The 13,449-nt window shown below is 38.5% G+C and overlaps 1 protein-coding gene across 2 annotated transcripts in view; it reads right to left on the reverse strand.

Annotated features, from left to right (window-relative positions):
- The window catches only part of LOC121410091 (calcium-activated chloride channel regulator 1-like), a 63,094-nt gene extending 51,560 nt beyond the window's left edge, over positions 1 to 11,534 (reverse strand). Inside the window, exon 1 of one of the 2 annotated variants that reach the window (XM_041601958.1) lies at positions 11,176 to 11,524. In XM_041601958.1, coding sequence (XP_041457892.1) covers positions 11,176 to 11,349 — 174 coding nt within the window. In that variant the 5' untranslated portion in view covers positions 11,350 to 11,524. Of the gene's footprint in view, positions 1 to 11,175 lie in introns of both variants that reach the window. The other variant, XM_041601959.1, reaches the window with a different exon arrangement.
- Positions 11,535 to 13,449: the final 1,915 nt, after the last annotated feature.

The following is a 13,449-nucleotide window of genomic DNA, read 5'->3' on the forward strand; positions in this document are numbered from 1 at the left end:
TAAATTTCAATAATGCGAACGCGAAGCGCGAGCAATTTTTTTTACATTCCGACCTAAAAATTGGTCATTCTAATTTTTGTATAATAAATGGGATAGGTATGTAACTAAACAATCGATGCGAGCGCGAAGCGCGAGAGGAAGAAAACTGAGATCTTAGACCTAAAAGCGGGACACTCTATTCATATTTTGTAAATCATAAATAGGATATAGTCAATTGGGTATCATTAATAATGCAATCGTGAGCAGACAATTATTGATATTCTGATGTGAAACTTGAGAATTTAAGTACATTTGAAATAAAGAACATGCAGGCTATCGCGCATGTTTTAGATTTAGACCTAGAATCTGGGCATTCTGAATACATTTGTTTAATGGAACATCATGGAATACACGTAGACAACATGAACTTGGCAAATCAAACAATGTGACCAAGCAGCGTGAGCTTAAAATACTGATATATAGACCACAAAATATGTTTTGTATATTGACTTCAAAACTTGCTCCATATCAGCCTATTGAGCAAGATATAAATCTCATCGAACAGGCAATTCTGGCGCGAAGCGCAAGCAAAAAATTTATATATTAACATGAAAGATTTGTTTTTTAATTGAAAGTCTTCCCCTCACATTATTTCATTCACTCGTCTTCCTCCTCTTATTTTCCCCTTTTTTCTTCTGTCTTTCTTCTTCTTTTCCTTTCTTTTCTTCTTTCTCCCTTTTTCTTTCTTTTTTTTATTTGCTCTGCCAATTTTTTCTGGGGGGGCACCTGGGGGGCACACCAAATCTCGGGGGGGGGCACGTGCCCCCCCCCCCGTAGCTACGCCACTGAATTTTCGACCGACAATTTGTCACATCTAAATAACTTTTCTTGATGTTGATTGGCTAAAAAGCAATCTTACTCTTAACTGGCGGATGAATTGGACTTTCATGATTTTAAGCTCCCCGGTTTACAACCTGTCAGATCCAATATTGCTCAAATATGTGATTTCATCATCTACAAATCCAGTGTAAGTTCTGTTTTTTAGCCAAAATGTTTAATTCTATCATTATTTTTACTTTTTCGGATGAAAATCAATTCATGTCGTGTTGTTTGTTATAAAAAAAGGTGTCGCTGACAATTTCAACCATAAAAAAACAAGTGGAACGCATCTGGTAGTCTCGCCTGCATTTCGATATAGCTGCACAGCAGCAGTACTGCCTTTGAAAAGCATTTAATGAATAGATAGTATTCCAGAAGAAAGCACTAATATGATAATAAAATATCATGTCCATTGACATGATGGAACCAAAGTGACCTTTGACGGTGATTCTGTGACCTACACTGTACATAAGACATGTGCAACCAATCATTCATACTTCTATTATGTCGATGTTTCATGAGAAAGGTCCTTAAACTTTCTAAGTCATGATGCAAATTCAACACTCCCAACAGCCAGAGTTCATTGACCTATAAATGACCTTTGATCTTGGCCATGTTCCTGAAACGCATTCTTCAAAGGTAAAAGTAGTAGAGATACAGCTTCTGCTCATCATCTCTACTCGCCTACTCAAGCCAGCATCTCCTCATCCACCATACTACTCAAGCTGTTATCAACTCATCAATTCTCTTCTGGTTTACAGTCCTTTTCAGCAGGCGCGGATCCATGGGGGGGCCGAGGGGGCCTTGGCCCCCCCCCCCTTCGGTTAAAAAAAAGAGAGAGGGAAAGGAAGAGAAAAAGAGGGGAAGAGGGGAAAAAAGAAGAAAAAGAAGAAAGGAAGAAAAAAAGAGGAAAAGGGGGGAAAGAAAAGAGAGAGAGGAGAGGGGGAAAAGAAGAGGGGGGAGAGAGAGAAAGAGGGGAAGGAAGAAGAGGGAAAAAGAGAGAGGAAAGGGGGAAAGAAAGGAAGAAAAAGGGAAGAGGGGGAAGGAAGGGAAGGAAAAGAGAGAGGAAAAGGGGAAAGAAAGAGAAGGAAAAAGAGAGGGAAAGGAAAAGGAGAAAAAAAAGAGAGAGGGGAAGAGGGGAAAGGAAGAGAAGAAAAGGAGAGGAAAAAGAGGAAAGAAAAGGAGAAAGAGAAGAAAAGAAAGGGGGAGGGAGAGGGAGGAAAGAAGAGAAGAAAAAAGAGAGGGGAAAGAAAAGAAGAAGGGAAAGAAAAAAGAGAAGAAGAGGGGAAAAAAAGAGAAAAAAGAGGAAGAGGGGGAAGGAAGAGAAGAAAAAGGGAGGGGGAGGGAGAAGAAAAAAAGAGGAAGAGGGGGGAAGAGAGAGGAAAAGGAGAAAAAAGGAAAGAGAGGAAGAGGGAAGAAAGAAGAGGAAAAAAGAGAGAGAAGGGGGAAGAAAAGGGGAAAGGAAGAGAAGAAAAGGGAGGGGGAGAGGGGGAAAAAGAGGAAGAGGGGAAAGAAAAGGAGAGAGAGGAAGAGGGAGGAAAGAAAAAAAGAGAGGGGAAAGAAAAGAAGAAAAAGAAGAGGGGAAAGAAAAGAAAAAAGGAGAAAAGAAGAGGGGAAAGAAAGAGAAAAGAAGGAAGAGGGGGAAGGAAGAGAAGAAAAGGGAGGGGGGGAAGAGGGTGAAAAGAGAGAGGAAAAGGGGAAAAGGAGAAAGAGGAAGAGGGAAGAAAGAAGAGAAAAAAAAGAAAGAGAGAAAGGGGGAAAGAAGAGAAGAAAAGGGGAGAGGAAGAGGGGAAGGACGAGAAGAAAAAAAAAGAGGAAGAGGAGGAAAGAAAATGATGTTCGAACCAAAAGGGCGCTGAAGTGATGTTCGAAGGAATGTCAAAATGCTGTTCGAACTGGGGGCAGAATTGATGTTTGAACGGGGGGGGGGCGAATTGATGTTCGACGTAGGGGCGCCAAATTGATGTTGGAACTTGGGGCGCCAAATTGATACTCGAGCTAGGGGGGGGGCGAAATGGTATTCGAACTAGGGGCGCCAAATTGATGTTGGACCTACATGTAGGGGCGCCGAATCGATATTCGAACTAGGAGGGCGCCGAAATGATGTTCGAAGGGATGCCAAAATGATGTTCGAACTGGGGGCCGAATTGATGTTCGAACGGGGGGGGGGGCCTAAGTGATGATCGACCTACATGTAGGGGCGCCGAATTGATTTTCGAACTAGGGGCGCCAAATTGATGTTGGACCTACATTTAGGGCGCCAAATTGATACTCGAGCTAGGGGGGGGGGCGAAATGGTATTCGAACTAGGGGCGCCGAATTGATGTTGGACCTACATGTAGGGGCGCCGAATCGATATTCGAACTAGGAGGGCGCCGAAATGATGTTCGATGGGATGCCAAAATGATGTTCGAACTGGGGGCCGAATTGATGTTCGAACGGGGGGGGGCTAAGTGATGATCGACCTACATGCAGGGGCGCCTAATTGATATTCGAACTAGGGGCGCCAAATTGATGTTGGACGTACATTTAGGGGCGCCGAATTGATATTCGAACTAGGAGGGCGCCGAAATGATGTTCGAAGGAATGTTAAAATGATGTTCGAACTGGGGGCGCCAAATTATTACTCGATCTGGGGAGAGGGGCCGAAACGATGTTCGAGCTAGGGGGCGCCTATGATACTCAAACTAGAGGGGCGCCGAATTAATGTTCGAACTAGGGGGGCGCAAAATTAATACTCGAGCTAGGGGGAGATGATATTCGAACTAGGGAATGCAAATTGAATTCGAAGGGATGCCAAAATGATGTTCGAACTAGGGGCCGAATTTATGTTCGAACGGGGGGGGGGGGCGAATTGATGATCGACCTACATGTAGGGGTGCCAAATTAATATTCAACTAGGGGCACCAAATTGATGTTGGACCTACATGTAGGGGCGCCGAATTAATATTCGAACTAGGAGGGCGCCGAAATGATGTTCGAAGTGGGGGCGCCAAATTGAGTTCGAAGGAATGCCGAAATGATGTTCGAACTGGGGGCCGAATTGATGTTCGAAGAGGGGGGGAGCAAATTGATGATCGACCTACATGTAGGGGCGCCGAACTGATATTCGAACTAGGGGGGCGCCGAAATGATGTTCGAAGTGGGGGTGCCAAATTGATACTCAAACTAGGGGGCGCCGAATTGATGTTCTAACTAGGGGGACGCAAAATTGATACTCGAGCTAGGGGGGCGAAATGATATTCGAATAAAGGAAGGCAAATTGAGTTCGAAAGGATGCCAAAATGATGTTCGAAGGGGGGGGGGGCAAATTGATGATCGACCTACATGTATAGTGGCGCCGAACTGATATTCGAACTGCCGCCTTGTTGTTGGCTCATTGTTCCATGTATTGAAAGTTTGAAATGCCTTGGCCCTGAGGTTTTTAGGCATGGCCTTGGGGATTGAAGCCTTGGTCTTGGGTATAAAAGCCTTGGCCTTGGAGGTTTGAGCCTTGACTACAACACTGATGGACATATTGATATATATCATTTACAGAAATTTTGAAGTTTACTTGCAAACACTAAGAAATAAATGTTCAGAATTGAATCCCGAAAAGTTGATGCAAAATCAGCACCCTATGGGTTAAAAAATTGAACCCCTGATTTGGGGTTCAAAAATTGAACCCTGCGATTGGGGTTCATTTTTGCACTCTGCAGGTTCAAAATTGCACCCCTAGGGGTTCAATTTGAAATTTAGGGGTGCAGTTTTGAACCCGCAGGGTGCAAAAATGAACCCCAACCGCAGGGTTCAATTTTTAAACCCCAAATCAGGGGTTCAATTTTTGAACCCATAGGGTGCTGATTTTGCAAGAACCTTTCGGGGTTCAATTTTGAACGTTTATTTTTTAGTGTGCAATATGTAAAAGAATAAATGATACTTTCATTGTAATGGTGAAAGTTTCGGATGCGTTTTTTATGTTTTGACGAATCGTCAAATACTCAAATAACTGAAATAACTCTATGGTTTATATCGTTCCTATATTTTTTGTTTCATGTAGTAATGCGTAAAAGACAGCTATATACAGTTGATGATACGACACCTTTTCGTTTCCAACCTACAGTGGGAAATCACGTTTTATTTTTTTTAAACGAATTCCACTGAAAATATTACGTGGATTTACTCATGCCTAAACTGCATTGCTATCATTTACATTTATTGTTACATCTTGAAATAATTGATGTATACAAGATACATGGGACCTTGGAATTCATGTTTCACTAGTATTGTATGAAAGAGAGAGATAAGAACTTATCGTCCAAAATGATGCGAACTTAAGAGCATTGTTTTCATATTTATAAAGACACTGATAATAAAATATATTTTTACAGTAATTTATCTTTAATATCTTATATTCTTTTTATATACACCGTTTACACGCATTTTGTTTCTTTTGAAAATCTATTTGGAGTATATAAAATTTGAGCAAGATTATAAGATGCATAACCTTTTGATACTTTATATGATTGTTGCAAGAGCGGAAGAGCCAATGTTTGCTGATTAGGATTGACAAGACAACTCACTGTTTTGAATGGAATTCAAGCGAATAACAAAAGATTATATAATATATCCAAACACTTACAGATCAAAGTAGGCAGTGCACTCCCAATTAGTAAATGCTGAGTGCTGACTACTGAATCTACCTCACCTATATAATAAAAAGCATGTAAATTTATATCTTTTTCAAGAATATCTTACCCAAAATAAAATATTAATTTTCTTTCATGCAGAATATACAATTTAGTTATTGCACAACCAGTTTTCATATGCGGCGATACAGGGGCGTCATCCCCGTAAGATTTTTTCAACCCCTGAAGCAAAAAGCAGAAAAGAAAAAAATAATGGGAGTACCCACAAGAACGAAGAATGCCTACAATGCAAGAGAGGTTTCTGTGAGAAGTAACTGAACTAGACATTACCCATTCGGCAATGGGAGTCAATATTTCGGAACGATTATTACTTGACTTGAAATTAGGGCCCCCTAAGAAATCCTGGATCCCGCTCACATAATTCTAGCAGGGCCTACTCTGATGAGAAGTTAAACGAATTGAAAGCATCAAATGGTTAAAATAGAAATCGCTCGAGTTTCCCGCTCGCATCGATTATTTTTTAAAGTGATATTGCATTTATTCATGAACACATCATTATAAAACCATTATTCAATTGCCTCTTCTTCATGCATAGGCGGATCCAGGTGGGGACCCGAGGGGCCCGGACCCCCTATTGGTAGAGCAAAAAAAAGGGGGGGGGAGAAAAAGGAAGGAAAAGAAAAAAGAAAAGGAGGAAGACGAATGAATAAAATAAGATGAGAGGAAGACTTGGACAAAATATTTTATGTCACTATTTAAAATTTTCGCTCGCGCTTCGCGCTAGCATTGCCTGTTAAGTGATCCACATATCTTGTTCAACACGGAGCTTAAATATCAAGTTTGGAAGTCAGTATACAAAACTTATTTTGTCCTTGGAAATCGAACTTTCATTAATTTTTGTTATTTACATATTGATTTTTAAAAAGTGCTCTGTAAAAATGTCAGTTTTATGGTCTGAATATTAACATTTTCAAATTGCGCTGCGCGTTCGCGAATTTGATTTATCAGGTACCTATCATTTTCATGTATTCCATAAAGTTTTCAAAATATCCCTTTTCAGGTCTGATTGTCAAAACGCATCAGCTGCTGCTATGCTTGCATTTTTGATTGGCGAGTTATGTATGTCTCAATATTGATTGTATAACAAACTACTTATAATCCCCTTTTCATGACAGTTTATCAAAAATTTCGGATCGCGATTTGCGCTCGCATTAATGGTTAAAAATGTATCAACTAATTAATGATGCATCCTATTCATGAATAAAAAGGTGCTTGAAATGTTCAGTGTTCAGGCCATAATATCATCAGATTCCGCGCCCTCATTATGCATTAATACTAAGATATCAATTTAATAATTAAATTGTCACTTTTGTTTTATCTCGCGCTTAGCAAGATGAATAGGAAGATATATAGTCATCATATTCATATGATAACATGTCCTAAGGATGTCAAGGTCCTATGTCTCAAAATTAAAGTAATAATGAAACATATCAGCTCTTTATGAAGTGCGATTTATATCCACCTTACAATTTTCCTACAAAGTGTTTGAAATATCAGATCGGAATATCAAATATTTTAAGCTCGCACTTCGCGCTCGCTTTTATTTTCATGATAAAAGATTGTTTAGAATGCCTAGATTCTAGGTGTAAATCTTAAACACGCGCGCGCATTTTCATTCAGTTATCCAGTTTCAGATCACAATATCAAAAAATTCTGCTCGCCCTTTGTGCTCGTATTAGGAAGATCCCCTTTCTCATCCCTTTCATGATTTACAAAACACGAATAGAGTTTCCCGTTCAAGGTCGAAATCTCGATTTTTTTTTACGCTCGCGCTTCGCGCTCGCATTATTTGATTAATGAAATATGTAATGTCTTCATGGCTAAATGCAAGCAGTCCTTAAAAAGGCACTTTTCGATCAATTCAAAACGCACTTCGCGCTCGCATCAATTGTTTAGTTATATAGCTATCTTGTTCATGATTACCAAAACTGATTAAAGTTTTCCATTCTTTATGTAGAAATGTCAAAAATTTTGAGCTAGCGCTTCGCGCTCGTATTTATTTGATTGTGAAATATGTAATGTCTTCATGGCAAAATGCAAGCAGTCCTTAAAAGGCACTTTTCGATCAGTTCAAAACGTGTACAAACATTTTCTGCTAGCGCTTTGCGCTCGCATTATTAATGTAGGAAGATCCCCTCTTACTCATCTTTTTCATGATTTAGGAAACATGAATAGAGTGTCCCGTTCTAGGTCTAAATCTAGAATTTTTCCGCTCGCACTTTGCGCTCGCATCAATTGTTTAGTTATACTGTATAGCTATCCTGTTCATAATTACAAAAACTGATTAAAGTTTTCCATTCTTTATGTAGAAATGTCAAAAATTTTCAGCTCGCTTCGCGCTCGCATTACTTGATTGTTGAAATATATAACGTCGTCATGGCTAACTGTATGCAGTCTTTAACAGGACTGGTAGGCCTACCTTTCCAATCAGTTCAAAACGTTTATCAAAAAATTATACTCGCGCTTCTCGTTCGCAGTATTGCAGGCACATCTTTTTTCAGAATGTTCAAATTTTAGGAAAAAATACATACAATTTCAAAAAAAAATTGCTCGCGCTTCGCGCAGTCATTATAAAATAAGGATTATGATATTATACATTTATGTTGATTTAAAGAATAAAGCTAAGAGGTGACTTATAGGAGTACCCCCTTCAAAGAAACAAACGAAAAAAAACATCTTCGAGCGGCCGATCGGGGAAAATGTGGCTAAAAAAATATTTCCGGGCCGTTTTATTGGCGAAGGCTGAATCCGCCCCTGATTCATGTGCCTATGAAATAAGATAATTCAACATGCATTTAAGGCACTTATGATTGCCTGGGGGAGGGAGGGGCCGCCATTGGCGGCGGAAGCAAAAAAATTAGGGGGTGTGCACCTGAATTTTTGGGATGGACACAGGTAAAAAATTGGACAAGCGCCCCCCAAAAAGGTTATCAACCTAAATTTTAGGAGTTGCTAAACCAAAAAATTTTGACAAGCAAAAAAAGAAAGAAAAAAAAGGCCATCAACCTAGGGGGGGGACAACACACGTTTCAGGGGGAGTCCACGTGAATTTAGGGGGGAACCCAGGAAAACAAATTGCCCAGCCAAAAAAAAAAAAAAAAAGTTTATCAAAAACAAATTTAGGGGGGACCGTCCCCCCACCTATATTTAGGAGGGGACACGTCCCCCCCGCTTCCGCCGCCTATGGGGGCCGCCATTTTTCCGAAAAGTACACAGGGGCGCCAAAATCAGGTCGAATTTGGGCCCCCCTCCCTACGAAATCCTGGATCCGCGCCTGCTTTTCAGGACTACATTCAAGAAAAGAATACTCTACTCTCAAATCTCCACTTTTTCGCCTATCCATTTCTTATTCTATCCACTATTTCTATAACACTCCACATGGTGATGATGACATTTCAAAAACTTATTCTTGGTTAAGGTTTCAATGTTGACGACGCCGCCGCTCTGCTCTGCAGGCGAGACAAAGACATTTTGATACTGATCAGTATAAAAATGTTGCTTTGGGTTTTTATGTTGGGAATTTCTTTTTATGTGCATTATTTTGATCAAAATTCCAGAAATAGTCAATAAACAAAAGAAAAAAACACTTAAAGTTTCTTTATCTATAGATTTACATCAATATTCTAATTTCATGCATAAATAGGCATAATTCATAAAAAGATAATGATTTAAAATGAGTTTGGAATAATTCAAATTTATATCCAAGTTTTAGATTACGTCATGGATGACGAGCGATTTTTGTCGCGACCGCGTCTTCTTTAGAGCCATTTAACCCCCCCCCCCCTCCTCCAGTCGTTCCAGCCTTCAAAATACCCCAGTATTGATAAGATTAAGAATTTGCTTGACCCAAGTCCTTAAAGGTCAAGCCCACCCCAGAAAAATGTTATTTTAATAAATAGAGAAAAATCAATCTAGTATAACACTGAAAATTTAATCATAATGGATGTAAAGTAAGAAAGTAATATGGCAATTTAAAGTTTCGCTTATTTTTTCACAAAACAGTGATATGCACAACTCGGTGAAATGCAAATGAGAGAGTCGATAATGTCACTCACTCACTATTTCTTTTGCTTTTTTATTTCTTGAATTATACAATATTTCAGTTTTTTACAGATTTGACAATGAGGACCAACTTGACTAAACCATATAGTTTTAAACAATGCTAATTCTAAATGTTCAGGAGAAATTAATCGTTGTTTCACTTGACAATGAGATGAGGAGAAAATCAGAATATTTCATATAATAAAATAAAAAAGAAATAGTGAGTGGGTGACGTCATCAGTCTCCTCATTTGCATACTTACCACGATGTGCATATAATTGTTTTTGTGAAATTAAGCGAAACTTTGAAATGTCATAACTTTCTTATTTTACATCCGATTTTGATGAAGTTTTCGGTGTTATGCTTGTTGGATTTTTCTCTTTTTATTCAAATCAACTTTTTGTTGGGGTGGACTTTTCCTTTAAGGCAATTAAACATTCTTATTCAAAACAAATTCTTTCTTATTCAAAACAAATCATTGGAATGAAGTGATTATCTATTCAGGAAACCGTACTGTTTTTTATTCAATTTCTTCACTGTTCCCCAAAAGTCGTATTGCATATTTTTCTGTCCTGTTATGATCGCTTACAAAATAATCCATCGTTTACGTCATAATCCCAACACCATGGAAGTACGTCAGCATAGTGCTAAATATTCTTATCATGTGATAAAAACACAAATATTTCATTCATCTCGTTTGTAAGTTTGATGTTCCAATCAAGAACTTAACATTGGGGCCTTCGTTCTCGGAGTCGGGCTAATTACCACGGATATAGTCAACAACGTCAAATAAAACTGTTTGTAAATCTTCTTAATCTATCCCAGTAACTATCTTTGTCATGTTTGTCGCTACCTTGTAATCTCATTTACTAATCAAATAGTAGAATCCGGGCTTAGACACGGTCAACAAAGAAAAACAAAAAAATACAGATTTCCAAAAATAAAATACGGATTTACGAAAACCAGAATAAATGCGGAATATATTCAATGATTGGTTGAATCCGAAGCACTCTACCCAAAATAAGCAGAAATTTACCATTTTTAAACACCAGATTGAAAATAAAAACACTCTTAAAACAATATTTTTTATATTTTTTATATACTTTTTTTCGAAAACCTGCCCAATAAATTTAAATCTCCTGAACTGGAGTACATTAAGTATCGAATTAAACAACCTCACTTTACCCTGCTGACACTCTATGAGAATGTATTGCATCACTTTAAGAGTTATATTTGGATCAGTCTTGACAAAGAATTAACACAACTCCATTTCTCTAATAACTTCTTGGTATATAGGCAGACCATTAGAAAATTATATCGAAAATATCTGCTCTAATTCAAGCTATCCGGAGTTCCCTGGCTGGACTTTTTGGACAATATTATACGCCTAAAAGCTCAAACTTAATCCACCTATCGATATCAGTGCTGTAATGGTAAATGGTAATACAAGATAAAAAAAAATGGGCTTTAATGCAGACTGTTATTGTTCAGGGTTGGTATTCGAGAACTTTTTACCTTTATAATCGTTTTTACACAGGATTGCCAAATTCATTAAAGATAATTAGTTGGATACTTAAATGAAACTTACAATCAAGTTATCAATAATGGATTGGTCTTCTGCAACATCCTTGTTGATAGCGATGAGGATATTCTCGTAACCTCCTTCATGAATAGTAATCGTGTTTCTTAAATCAGAAGCTGATACTACAAAACAAGTCAAGAGATAGCAGATAACCAAGCTTAACAGGATCCTTCCCGCCATCGTACCTTGTTGCTCCGAAACTTCTGGCAACAAAATGATGTTAATTGCCAACTTCTACTTCACGGATCGAAGAACGGTCCTCCAATATTTGCAGAAGTATCTTGCATGAAAAGTTGGACATCCAATTAGATGTAGAGGCGGTATTAGCGTACTTCTTAGTTGCGGCATTATCTTGAATAATTTGATTGGTGTCGTGTGCATAACGTGAGCCAACAATTAACATGGGCCGACAATAATCGCGATAACTAAAGAATTCATTGATATGTTTGGTCAGTTCCTGTCCCCACAAACTACCATTCTCTTGCATGTGTAGCCAGCAGGGTGACAATTTGGTCAAACCACTGAGATGATCTTAATTATTGGTTTACCTGGTAATTTATGTACATGCATATTTACTCCCTATCTATATCTCATCAAATCGTATCCTTTTCTTTTTGATTGGGGCTTACTTAACAATATTGGTTTGAAAATGACTATATAGGCCTACTCGATTTCTCTAACCCGATCACAACTTGCCTAAACCGCCCCAGCTCCAACATGAGAAGGTTGCAGACTTGCATGTATGCATTTACGTCACTATTGTTTATTTTGGTTTTGATGGAAAACTAGTTTGGCATTTATCTGTTAGCTTAGCAATAACGGTAGCACTTGCTATTAATGGTCACGATTTTGTAGTGTTTGCTTTTTATGCAGTTGTTCAGAAATGGATAGGTTATGTCTTGTATGGGCGGAAATCCCAGGGGGACATGGGACGTGTCCTCCCTACAAAAATACTAGGGAACACAGTATCAGATTTTCAATATCCATATTGTAGGTGCGTCGTGGTGTAGTGGTTCTGACTCACGCCTTTAAAAGAGAGTGTCATGGGTTCGAATCCTAGCCATGGCGTGTTTTCCTTCAGCAAGAAATTTATCGACACTATGAGGCACTCGACCAAGGTGAGGTAAATGGGTCCGGCAGGAGTCATTCCTTGCCGTGGCGTAACTACGGGGGTGGCATGGGAGGCACGTGCCCCCCAATCGGCTGACCCCCCCCCCAAAAAAAAAAAAAAAAAATGGGGAAAAGGAGAAAAAGAGGGAGAAAGGAAGAGGGACTTAGTGGTAAAGAAGAAATTATCATTCATTATAATGGTATATTACATTATAATCATGTTATGTTATATTACATAGGAAACATTTTTATCATAACTTTATGAAACATAATTTGCTCAGGGCCTATGTTATCATTGTTCCTGGTGCTCGCATTGTCTGTTTAGACAGATATACATTATAAACCTGTTGTACGAAAAACTCCCGTTTCAAGTTAAATATACACCAAATATATTATTGTTTTATGTAGTGATATATGCTTCTTTTTAATGACTACTTAAAATGATTGCCCCATGTTAAGGTCTTAATACAAAACATTTCCTGTCCGTGATTACGTTCGTATCAGTGGATTGTTGAGATAAGTCTGCTCTCCGTGAATTCCTAAATTAGTCCTTAAAATGTCCCTTTTTCTGATTTGAATATCAAAAATTTTCAGCTCGCGCTTCGCGCTCGCATCATTTAGTTAGTGAAATACGTATGGTCTTAGTGAGTTTCTACAAGCAAACCTTAGAATGCCCCGCTTCAGGTCTGAATTATCTAAATTTTCAGCTCGCGCTTCGCGCTCGCAATATTTGATTAGTGAGATGCGTATGGTAATCATGATTACAATGACTACACAAAGTGCTTCATGTGTTCAGATATGTAATTTTAACAAAATCAGCAAGCATTAGATGACTATGGTGAGACATGTCTATTAACGGATTCCTAAAATATAGAACTCAAGATCTTCCTGTTTGGGGTCAATATATAAAAAAATTTCGGCTCGCACTTCGCGCTCGCATTGTTTAGCGAGACAGGTACGTATTATGATTACAGAATCGATTATAATGTCCCTTTTTAGGTCTGAATATCACATATTTTTAAGCTCGCGCTTCCGCGCTTGCATTATATGATTGCTGAGATGCGTATTTTTATTTATGATTACAATGACTACAAGTGCTTCCTTAAAATGTCTCCATTAGGTAAGTATACCTGACAATTGAGCGCGCGAAAATGACTCAAAATTTTTGCT

The sequence above is a fragment of the Lytechinus variegatus genome, chromosome 3, assembly GCF_018143015.1.
Source record: "Lytechinus variegatus isolate NC3 chromosome 3, Lvar_3.0, whole genome shotgun sequence".
In the NCBI taxonomy this organism is placed as follows: Eukaryota; Metazoa; Echinodermata; class Echinoidea; order Temnopleuroida; family Toxopneustidae; genus Lytechinus; species Lytechinus variegatus.